This window comes from Procambarus clarkii, chromosome 16 (assembly GCF_040958095.1).
Source record: "Procambarus clarkii isolate CNS0578487 chromosome 16, FALCON_Pclarkii_2.0, whole genome shotgun sequence".
Classification (NCBI taxonomy): Eukaryota; Metazoa; Arthropoda; class Malacostraca; order Decapoda; family Cambaridae; genus Procambarus; species Procambarus clarkii.
Window position 1 is genome coordinate 18,659,341 of NC_091165.1, and position 12,716 is coordinate 18,672,056.

Genomic DNA, 12,716 nt, shown 5'->3' on the forward strand with positions numbered 1-12,716 from the left:
CCCCCCCCCCCCCCTATAGAGACAGACATGAGATTACTCTACTAAACTTCACTGACACTTTTACCTTGAACTACAAAACCAGCCGATGGAGTGCTGATCTCTGGAGAGGTGAGAATGGTTGACCTCTTCAGTTGCTGCCCAGAACCACACTGACTTGTATCCAGCTAAGGACTGACCTAGGCTAGTATCACTCCGCCTGGTTACTAAACTTACTAAGCAGAGTTTAAATTAAACAACTAATCTGTATTGTACTGAATAACCCAGACGGTAGAACTCTTAAACTGATGGTAATTGTACAGGCATCTTAGAGAAAGGCTATTTCCAATTACAATATTGGCTAGTGAACAGGATTTCTACATTATAAATTACTAAATATGGAAGACTGTGGTCACATCAACCGCGTGACCCACTTGCCTCAGCTACGTCATAAGCGGCCACCGACCTAGTACCTCCTACTGATGATGTCACTTCATAATGACGGTGTATGAACCCTGATCTCAACCTCTACCTTCATGTTGGCCTAGCCTACATAAATTAGTTGTCACTGTATTTTGTCAAAATATTCATTATATGTTGCATTAATACAGAGAACCAGCCATCTTGTAATCTTAAACGCTAATCCCTTTAATCCCTGGAGGGATGACCTTTCTCTGCTGAGTCAGGTCAAGTACAGTCTTACGCCAAACTTTCAAGACTACACAGTCCCCATGTCTATGAGAATCTATACTGAATAATTTCTTACAACAAACCTAGTTTGTTACACGGAGGGGCAAAGACCCGTGGGAACGGCTGCAACCATCTAAGGTAGGAAGGGGGGAGAACCTTGACAATATACATGTTATATAAGAGTATCTACTTCTGTGTTCACCATAGCGAACCACTAAGCTGGTATAGTAAGTGCAGACAGTAACAGGTGGCCACACAGATTCGGCAGATGACGCTACAGCCCTCCCACCCTCAACATTACTCCTCCCACAGCACAGCACAAATTATCACAACAATCCTGCTATTATCAGAATCCTGGTCATTTTTACCACAGTCAGGGGACTTCTGTAATACTATCACTAAATAATACCAGTGAAATATATTCTTGAAATTTTTAGGCAATGCTGTGGTCACAAGCTGAACAGCAGTGCTGTGAGCTCATGCTGCGTGTGCCAGCCTTGGTGGCTCACTCAGTACCGAGGCTTTCACACCCGGGAATGTTGCTTACGATTTAAAAAAAAAAATGGTATCCGTTTACAAGAACTAAGGATGCTGATGTGAACCCTGTGTAGCCACGGGCCTATTAAATCTTGCGTGGTATTCCAAAACGTCATATGAAGAGGTGCGCACTTTCGCGTCAGTTATTCAACATGTTATATGAAGTGTTGCACAGTTTAATGGTTGAAGAGGATGGGGTCGACCGAGCTATGTTGAAGGCTAAACCCTGACAAACCCTCGTATGTTTCGGGCCTCAAACCAAGGTGGGAAAGAGGAAAACCAGATGCTGGATACACCTTACCAGCAGTACAAGAAAGGAGGCAGAGCAAACAGACCAGGTGGAATTCACCAACTCTTCCAAAACTGGTTCCCTAAAAACCAAACGGGCTAACTTTAGGCATCCAAATGAGCACCATCCCACCAACCACAAAAGTGAGAACAACAAGAGCCTACAAAGCAGCAGCTGCTTGAATAACATCCCATTTGCAGGAGGCTCTGAATAACCTACAAGCTCTGATAAGATTGAAATTCAACAAGCAAGTGTCATGGGACTTCAGGTCAAAGACGTCACCGATCCTAACAGGCAGCATGGCAGAGACAGGGAATGATCGTCGGCAAGAAGCATAGCCAACAAGCACTTCAAACTCGCATGTAGCAAGAGTGGGCTTGATATGTCAAGTCCATGAAAAGCCACACAACATACCCGCAGGAGAGGTGCCAGGGCCTGAAGGTGACTAACCAAGCAGGACATCCAGGCACTAGGGACATTCATCCAACGAACAGACGCTGAACAGAGCCTGTAGAATAAACTTTGCTACGCAAGGTTTCTGTGGTGTGCCAGACAAGAGCACACACCCAAGTACACCCCATAACAAAACAATGCCCCCAATCACAAGGTCCTACAGAAGAATCAATGACTTGTGCACTAGCCAGTCAGTGGCTTTGCCTCTCATGGGCAAACTCCCATGCACAGCAGAGAAGGTACTCCGACAGTGCTGGGGTAATGCAGAATGATCACCTATGAAAGGCGCCCTAAACACATGCAACTCAAGCCAATTCCAGTTTATAAATATTCTCATGAAGCAAATAGCAAAAACTAGAATCAACACACTAGCAACAGGAATTGGGGGCCAAAAGTCAGCAGTTATGATGAAGAAATGGGACTTTATATGATGAGGTAACAAGGGAAGGTTAGATGTGGAATGTCTGGCAACAGCAAGGCTGGGAGCTCTGGGACATCACCTAGTGTGGCGGCTCAGCACACTAGGCAAATGTTTTGTACAGTTTTCAGCAAGCCATTTTGTTTTAAGAGAATCTTTCACGGTGTCTGTTGGCCATTTCGGTGCTTCATTTTCATGGAACATGCAGTTGTCTGTATTCTCCTCTTCTTTCTAGTTGCTTTACCAGTGAGGGTGGTCATACACTCCCATGCTGCTTGTGCCTTCACGAGGGCCAGGTTCTGGTCTCTTGTAAATTCAACAGGACACTTATGACCTGTGACTTAGCAAGGGAAGTTTCCTCTGCAACAGATTCAGGAAGCCCCCTAGAAAGGATCCTAAATATTAGCAGATTGAGACATACCCAGGTGTAAAATTTTTTTTTTAAATGACTTTCTCTTTCTTGTTTAACCACCAAGCTGCGCCGAGTTTATTGTGAAATTCCCCCAGTGCGCGTAAAATAAAGTGTTCCCAAAAATTCTTTTTTCTTCATAAAGTGATAAATTCCCTTCCCTGAACATGTCTATGTAAAAATAAATACCAAATTCCACTTACTTTGGCTGTGGGGACGTGGACAAGGTGCGCTGTGGCGTCATCAGAGCCTGGTCGCCCGTGCATGAATCGCCCAGACACGGTCGCGCGGGCCATTCAAGCACCGGGTGTTGCCACAAATATATTTTCAATTATTTGTTTTATGTATTTCCAATGCAGTTTTATTTTATTTTTTTTATCGTATATGATGCATATTTGTGTCCTTTACAATATGTATACAGTAGAACGTTCATAATGTTCTCTGGAACTGTGATACATGTGTCAGTAAGGTGTCCACAATAAATGTTTATTGTTGCAATATTACCTGTTAAAAATTCACTAAAATTACAATATGTACAGTTTCACACACTATTTACACAGTAACACACTGTATTAACACACTCAGTACTTCGGAAGCGTGACTTCGCTCTCGTGCACCAGGTACAGATAACTTTTCGCTTCCTGTTTCTTCATTCTGTGTGCTTGCAAATAACGCACTCACGTACACCCTTAGCTTTAGTATTTGTAGGTTGTATGTAGCCAAGCTTGTAAAGCATGAGGTAGCATTGAAAAGATTATAGGAAAAGATCAATTTGTGAGGGAAGCCGGTCGGCCGAGCGGACAGCACGCTGGACTTGTGATCCTGTGGTCCTGGGTTCGATCCCAGGCGCCGGCGAGAAACAATGGGCAGAGTTTCTTTCACCCTATGCCCCTGTTACCTAGCAGTAAATAGGTACCTGGGTGTTAGTCAGCTGTCACGGGCTGCTTCCTGGGGGTGGAGGCCTGGTCGAGGACCGGGCCGCGGGGACACTAAAGCCCCGAAATCATCTCAAGATAACCTCAAGATCTCAAGATAAGGTAGTCTTGAAAAGATCGCTTTGTATGGTCCCACACAGGTAGAGATTCAGCTTGCCTCAAGAATGTCCGTCAGTTAGGAAGAGATTCAGGTATTCTTGAAAATATCTATAGAAAACCCCCACCATGGAAGCCGCTAACACTGTTCATCTATGCTATTTGTATCAGATGCATCATTACTGAACGCAGAAAACGATTCATCCATGTATCATCTAAATAAATTGTAGATAGCATAGGATTGCAAGGGTGACGCTCAGAGCTACAACTGGATACGCTCGCTGTATCACTTGCATCCGACCTTTGTGTTAGGTCCTTATTGCGCCTAGCTTCACCAATAGTATGACCCTTATGTTCTTCAAACAACAACGTTTGAATTTTACCAACAGTGTTATCTTTCAACACCGCATCGGACAGGTGTTTGGGAGCCAGAGGCGCATGTGCCATCCATGGTTGCTCACTCGGTACTAACCCAGCCAGCAGCCCTAGGGCATTCTGAGATTTTTTTCCAAGATGGCTGCCTCTCACTGGAGGTTCTAAGCGTCCATTTCGTACACAACCAACCTCGTACACATTTAGAATTGGTACCGAAAAATAAAAAAAGTTTTTTCGGTTGGCGCAGTTTCCCGCCGACCGAGAATACTCGGTTGGCGCAGTTAAGTGGTTAAGCACTAATAATTTAGAAATGTGCTTAAGCTACTCATCTTTATACTGTACTGGAATTGTCAATACATTTCTGCCTACTTAAAACATTAAAACAAAATTATTTGTAAATTAAATTTTTATCTTTAAATACCTCACAAGCAGCTTCTGGATGATAATCAAGTCCACAGTGAGTCATCATATTGTTTGCAATGGACAGTGTAATAGGACACTTAGGATGTATTCTGGAGTACAGGTTCATGAAGAGTTTACCTAACGAGTAAACTCTATAATATCCTGCACCTGTTTGGAAAAAATATTGAACAAATTTAGACAAGGGGGCAATTAAAATAACCAGGCTATGTTGACCAGACCACACACTAGAAATTGAAGGGACGACGACGTTTCGGTCCGTCCTGGACCATTCTCAAGTCGATTGTGAGAATGTCACAATCAAGTCACAATTGACTTGAGAATGGTCCAGGACGGACCGAAACGTCGTCGTCCCTTCAATTTCTAGTGTGTGGTCTGGTCAATATACTTCAGCCACGTTATTGTGACTCATCGCCTGCAACCAGGCTATGTTTTTACTATTGTCTTCCTAAGTAATCAATTTGAAAACATATGATTATATAAATACTATATAAAGTAATTTATCAGGGAATCATTTAAATACAGTTCATTAGATTTTTAGGGACTTGCGAGACAATTGCAGTGAGCAAGATTGTACGGCAATGTAGTGACTGGAAAATATAGTAAATAAACTGGTCACTGATGATCAAAGTGGTTTTGTGGTGGAAGAGGATGTGGGGGATTAGATTTGCATTAGATAGCTTGTGGAGGAGGTACACAAGAAATATTGTAATGTGTACTTAATGAACTTTGAGAAAGTATATTACAAAGTTTAATATGCAAAATAATGAGCACAGTATGTAAAGGATTAGTCTTTCTATTAAATGCTACAAGTTTCCATGTATGTAGTAGTATGCAAACACTGGATCTGAAGAGCTTTATTAGTAAATTGGCTTAAAAGCTTTATTAGTACTACACTGTATTTCCATAGCACTTCAAAACAAAAATATATGGACATGCCATACAACCACAAGTCTCCTGCTGCTTCTCTTCATCCCTTCACACCCACTTTCCCACCCAGTAGCTTAACCAGCCAGTGATGGAAAGCCAAAAAATGGGGGTTCGAGGCCGCCAGTGAGTCCTTATACTTTAAGCATAATACTTTATGTTTATCATGTCCACAATAATTTTAGGATGTAAATTTAATTTAGCATGTTGCTGGAAGAGCCCCAATGGCTCCCCAATTCTCTCCCCTCCCTCCCAATTTTGGCAGTTGGTGTTTGTGGTGTTCCCCGTTTGCTCCAGAACTAGCATGGAAGGCCAGGGGAGACCTGGAACACTAGCCCCCTCCCACTTATTGGAGGGTGGGGGGCTTTAGTGCCAACAAGCTTACACTAGTTTTGAGAGATTCAATCATTTGTTTACATTGTTTGCAAGATTCGTTTGGAGGCTTCAAAGCTTCAGTTTTTTTTTTTTTTTTTTTTTTTTTTTTTTTAATAATGCAGCAGTGGTCTATATGGGTTTTCTAACTTTTAAGATGCTTTCCTGTTTGGGTGATGGAACACCACCTGCACTGTGTGCTTTTGAGGGCTAGATTTTGGCTCTGGTCCCCAGTAAGTCATATAAAGCTCTGCAGCTAATGTGACTTAGAAGTTGTTAGCCATCTCAGCAAAATTGCTTCAGGGAGCAAATGGGGCTCGTTCGTCCAGAAATAGGCATTTCATTACAGTCAATATTTTTTATTTATTTTGGCACATGGCCAGAAGTATCTATATCTACAGCTGCATGATAGGGGTTAAAGCAGTTTGTTTTGTTGTGCCTATGCTTTCTGGTAGGTTCCCCCCCCCCCCCCCTCTGGTTTTGGGTTGCTCTTTGATGCTTAAGCATCCCTCACCTTGTTGAAAGATTGTTTATGGCTCCTGGAAGATAAGTGTAGGTCTTGGGGACCCTGATGCATCATAAGTTTGGCTGTGCCCATTATGCCACCAACTACCCAATTAGTAGGTGGCATAACCAGATTTTATTCGTTTCATAATACTATAGTGTTTTATAGGAATGTTTTACAAAATTTTATCATACCTGTAATGTCATCCAAGATTGCTGTTGTCTGCTCGATTTCATCATCCAATGTATACAGAGGTGGCAATTTGTTGTTCTCCTATTGGGGAAAAACAATTAGTACTAAAAAGCACAACAAATTTTCACCATTTCTTATGTTATCAAAATGCTACAATAAATACTGTATATAGAAATGTACCATATATACAACACACATTTACATATAAAACCATGGATAATAAACCTTATAAACAAATTCTTTCAATCCCACAAAGACTGCTTCTTTGTCCTCAACAGCACAACTGTTTTCCTCTAGTAATTTATGTGTAGTTTCAGAGTGGACCTTGGCCGTGTAACCGTAACTCTTGGGGATCTCCGCTGAAATGATCAATAGACTTGAAAAGTCACAAATTAAGCATATACACTATGTTCTCTAAATGGGCTAAACAGCCTCCAAGTACTGTATCAACTTTTAACACATTCAAGACTTTACTGAATACCTAAACATCAGGAAGGAAGCACACAATTTGCTGAGTAATAGGCCTTTAGAGTAAGGAAATTCTGCTAAAAAATATGAAATGCTTTGCATGTAATTAAGTACTGTAGCACATAAATGGTATTAATGGCATGTGCACTGTCCTTTTTGTTAGTGACAATCTTTTATCTTCCTACATCATCCTAGCACTTTCAACAAACATGGTATTAGTGTGGAAGCAAGAATGTGCATAGAGGAACAATGCAATTTTGACAATACGGAGCAGGGCCGCACTCCATTAAGTGACCGTGAGTTAAACGAGAATGGCCAATACACAACCTTGACAGAGCCATTTCCCACTGCCAATTACGGTGACAGGAGGAAGGCCACGTGGACACACTACGCTTAAGATTACGCAGTTTGTTAAAAACAGAAGACTAACAACCCTGCCAACAGGCAAGGATGGAGGAATGAATAACCGGGTAAAAGTCGGAATAAGGAATACCTTTATGGAAACGGGACGAGTGGATAGCCTCTCTAGTGGCATCATCCGCATGCTCATTTAAAGAAACACCTATATGGCTGGGAACCCAGCAAAACTCTACAGATTTAAATTTACTAGAGATAAGAAACAGCCAATGTTGAATCTCGACAACCACCGGATAGACAGGATTAAAGGACCCCAGAGTCATAAGGGCACTACGAGAGTCGACTACAACCACAAAGGAAGATTGACAACGAGAAAGCAGGAAACGAAGGGCATAGAGAATAGCACAAAGTTCAGCTTTGAACATGCTAGTCTCCGGAAGTAGGCGACACATACGTGTGGTGAGGAAAAACAACAGTAGCCTACACCGTCCACAGACTTAGACCCATTGGTGAAGATGGAAACGGAGCGGGAGTGTGAGAAAAGTGCTCAAGGAAAAGGCGTTTCAGAACCGTAGGAGGGGTAATATTAGAAATATTAGAAATACGAACTGAAAGAGAATCCTGTAAGCGAGATAACCAGACAGAAAGAGGGAGGAGGTGAAGAGGAACAGGAACTACAGGAGGGGTAAAAGTTAGAGCATGATAGACGAGAGGAAGGATGTTGCAAGGACCACGAAAGATAGTGAAGACAGTAGCGATCACGGCGGTCCTGGAGAGACAGGAAGCCAGTGTCAAACATACAAGCTGAGGACCGGAGCCGAACGAAAGGCCCCAGAGCGGAGACCGCAACCCAGTATGGTGCAAAGCATCAAGACGGCGAAGAGCAGAAGGAGCAGACGAGTAAGCAGGGCAACCATAATCGAGTTCAGGCAAAATGAGAGAGGACTGTAAAGCGAGGAGAGTGCACCTATCCGCTCCCCAAGAATTATGGGACAAAACCTTAAAGAGGGTATGGGCCTTAGGGCATTCAATTCGGAGGTAAGAGATATGGGATGACCAAGACATACGAGTGTCACAGATTAACCCCAAAAGCTTAGCAGAATCCCTGAACACAAGGGGATTGCCATAAAGCAACAAAGATGGACAAAGAACAACATGCTTCTGAGTAAAAGTCATAGCAGGAGTTTTAGATGTAGAGAACCTGAAGCCATAATCGGTGGCCTAAGACGACATGGCATCAATCGCAAGTTGAAGCCGCCGTTGAAGGAGAGGCGAATCATCACCCCAACAGCAAAGGGTAAGATCGTCGACAGAGTGGAGAAGACGCCAGAAGGAAGAGAGGAAAGAAGGCCTATTGAGGGCAACCAAAAAAAAAGAGAGTAGTGCTCAGAACACTACCTTGTGGCACACCTTCGTATTGGTGAAAAGAGGCAGAGAGTATGTCACCAAGCCTCACATGAAAGGAACGACGAGAGAGGAAGCTTCGGAGGAAAGAGAGGGAGATGACCACGAAGACCAAAAGAATGAAGTTGGGACAGAATATGATATTGCCAGGTGGTGTCGTAAGCCCTTTTCCAGGTCAAAAAGGACGGCAACCACGGAGGTCTTCGCAGCAAAAGCAGTACGAATATAGACCTCCAATTTCATCTATCATCATACTATTGTGGAAGAGGAGCCACACATCTATGGTTCATCCAATAAAATCAGCAGATTTCTAGATGTTACTATTGCTCGGCTTAGACTCTGTTACAAGTATCTCTGGGATTCTCATTATCTGCCGATGTAGAACCTGACCAAATGTAAACTGTGCCAACAAAATTATTCACACCCCCTCCGTCACTATGTGATGGAGTGCAAAAAGATACGTGAATTCAGAGACAATTCTATAACCAATGTTCCAACGATGTGTAAATATTTCATTCAAAATGATCTGCTACCAGAAATTTTAGCCAAATATCCCCAGTTTGCTAACTGTAGGTAGTAACTAAGTGATTGTAACCTATCTACCGCTGCCCACTGGATGGGGGGCGGTGTGCAGGACAAACATATCAATTATGACACTAGCTCTCCACACACGTCAGTTGCTTAATTTAGAAACTGTACTTGTGGTCGATCTCGAACCCATTGTTGATGTGACGACTTATACTGAATTTTGTAACTAGCTCATCAAAACTAACTTGCTTAGCTAAATGAATTGTGGGGGTTCAATCCATGAGCCCATTATGTGACTCTGTAACCCTTGTCCACTACCGCCCACAAGATTGGGTATGGGGTGCATAATAAATGAACTAAACTAAATTTAACAGTTCTTTACGTGATCAGCCTTTACAAGTCTGATTTCCCTTTAACCCCTTTACCCCCTTTACACCCCTTGTCCGGGTCAATTTTTGTCTTAAAAATGTAAAAAACACACACACACACCTGATCTTTCAGGCATCCCTGTGTACAGGAATCGTAGCAGACGTGTGGAAACAGGATAACATAGTTCCAATCTACAAAAGTGGCAGCAGGGAAGATCCCCTCAATTATAGACCTGTATCATTGACAAGTGTAATAGTGAAAGTATTGGAAAACTAATCAAAACTAAATGGGTAGAACACCCGGAGAGAAATATAACATCAGACAGACAGTATGGTTTCGATCTGAAAGATCCTGTGTATCGAATTTACTCAGTTTTTATGATCGAGCCACAGAGATATTACAGGAAAGAGATGGTTGGGTTAACTGCATCTATCTGGACCTAAAAAAGGCTTTCGACAGAGTTCCACATAAGAGGTTGTTCTGGAAACTGGAAAATATTGGAGGGGTGACAGGTAAGCTTCTATCATGGATGAAAAATTTTCTGACTGATAGAAAAATGAGGGCAGTAATCAAAGGCAATGTATCAGAATGGAGAAATGTCACAAGTGGAGTACCACAGGGTTCAGTTCTTGCACCAGTGATGTTTATTGTGTACATAAATGATCTACCAGTGGGTATACAGAATTATATGAACATGTTTGCTGATGATGCTAAGATAAATAGGAAGGATAAGAAATTTAGATGATTGTCATGCCCTTCAAGAAGACCTGGACAAAATAAGTATATGGAGCACCACTTGGCAAATGGAATTTAATGTTAATAAATGTCATGTTATGGAATGTGGAATAGGAGAACATAGACCCCACACAACCTATATATTATGTGAGAAATCTTTAAAGAATTCTGATAAAGAAAGAGATCTAGGGGTGGTTCTAGATAGAAAACTATCACCTGAGGACCACATAAAGAATATTGTGCAAGGAGCCTATGCTTTCTAACTTCAGAATTGCATTTAAATACTGTACATGGATGGCGATATACTAAAGAAATTGTTCATGACTTTTGTTAGGCCAAAGCTAGAATATGCAGCTGTTGTGTGGTGCCCATATCTTAAGAAGCACATCAACAAACTGGAAAAGGTGCAAAGACATGCTACTAAGTGGCTCCCAGAACTGAAGGGCAAGAGCTACAAGGAGAGGTTAGAAGCATTAAACATGCCAAAACTAGAAGACAGAAGAAAAAGAGGTGATATGATCACTACATACAAAATAGTAACAGGAATTGATAAAATCGACAGGGAAGATTTCCCGAGACCTGGTACTTCAAGAACAAGAGGTCATAGATTTAAACTAGCTAAACACAAGATGCCGAAGAAATATAAGAAATTCACGTTCGCAATAGAGTGGTAGACGGTTGGAACAAGCTAAGTAAGAAGGTGGTGGAGGCCAAGACCGTCAGTAGTTTCAAAGCGTTATATGACAAAGAGTGCTGGGAAGACGGGACACCACGAGCGTAGCTCTCATCCTGTAACTACACTTAGGTAATTACAGAACACACATAACATTATGTAAAATGATACAGTAACTCTTGATAACAAAATTGTTGTAACTTACGCTTCAAGATTGCATGATAATGCCTTGAAGATTCCATTTCGGAAGCTGAACTGCACCAGACCTAGCTCAGCTGGAGAATATTTACCCTCTTCTGTCAGAAACATAATAGCTGGTGCTGATGATGTAGATGTTGCCTCATGAAGGACTGGGGGAGAGGAAAAATGTATTCATAAATTGGAATACTGTATTTCCAATATAGTTTGTGTGGCAGTACCAATCTCCATGTATATCTAATACAATCAACAGTCAACTACATCATGCAATTTATTAAGACTCAAAAAACCATGTACATAGCATTCTTTTCCTGTTGTATGTTTGACCTTGTCATAGAACTATTAAGCTTAGGATAAAAAACCCACACTTGTGTAATTTGTGAAGTTTATGTAAAGATTTACAACAAGTCTTTCACTTTCTCCTGAGTACTTTGTCAAGGTTTCGAGTGTGTTTAGGACGAGACAATCTCAATGACTAATCGCTCAGCAATCGTCACTTGGCACTAATCACTTAGTGATTAGTGCCCAGGAGAGTGCACTCAGGCAGTCACCCGAGATAAAGCACTCAGTAAAGTGCAAAAGATTTGGTGTAAATCTTTACATGAATTTCACAAATTACTGTACAAGTGTGGGTTTTTATCCCTTTATTTTTTATAATTTTTTTATTTATACTATATATGCAAGAGTCCTTACATTTTTGTACAGCCACTAGCACACACAGCGTTTCGCGCAAGTTCTTAACCCTTAGTTTGCGCAATACACGTATAGCTGATGCGAGTAACATTACCGATACCGCGCACTACGTCAATAGCCGATTTAGTGTCTAGTGCTAGATTTTAAACACCCAATGTGGGATAGGAGTAGCCATTCATCAAGCCGCACCCGACCATAAACAAACGCCACCTGGGGAAAAAAATCCAGCATAGGCCGCCATTGTCTACCGGTCAGTTACCTGGTTGACACCATGGCGAGAATTTGTTCTTGGATGGTGATGAATCCGATATTGACGATTCTGACATGGATCATGACTACACAGCTCATGATGTGGATACGACTGACGATGAGAGTGAACATGCTGGTTCCATGAGGGCTAGGCCTAGCATCTCGCCCATGCCTCCTTGCCCTCATTCGACCCCACTTCATGCCAGACCACACAGTTCATGTGCTACTTTGCAAGATATTGATGTTTTGGTCAATGAGTGAGGAAGGTGAATCATTTTCTGGTTTTAGTGACTAGGAATCGAAAAATAGTTTCGGTGCTGATAGTGCCAGTGGAGTGTATGGTGTTGCCAAGCGACATTTTTGTCGCGTCAAAGTTTTTCAGCTCCTGGTCCACAGTTTTCCTCACCGTGGTGCTGCTATTGCCTCTCGAAAGACACCAGGTATTTTT

General features: G+C 42.0%; 1 protein-coding gene across 1 annotated transcript in view; it reads right to left on the reverse strand.

Moving 5' to 3' along the window:
- Positions 1-4,599: 4,599 nt before the first annotated feature.
- Positions 4,600-12,716, reverse strand: part of LOC123760086 (protein maelstrom homolog) — a gene marked incomplete at its 3' end in the record, with an annotated part of 36,278 nt that continues 28,161 nt past the window's right edge. The window contains 6 exon segments of the mRNA XM_069325296.1: positions 4,600-4,748; positions 6,597-6,675; positions 6,820-6,953; positions 11,334-11,355; positions 11,357-11,431; positions 11,433-11,467. Coding sequence (XP_069181397.1) covers positions 4,600-4,748; positions 6,597-6,675; positions 6,820-6,953; positions 11,334-11,355; positions 11,357-11,431; positions 11,433-11,467 — 494 coding nt within the window.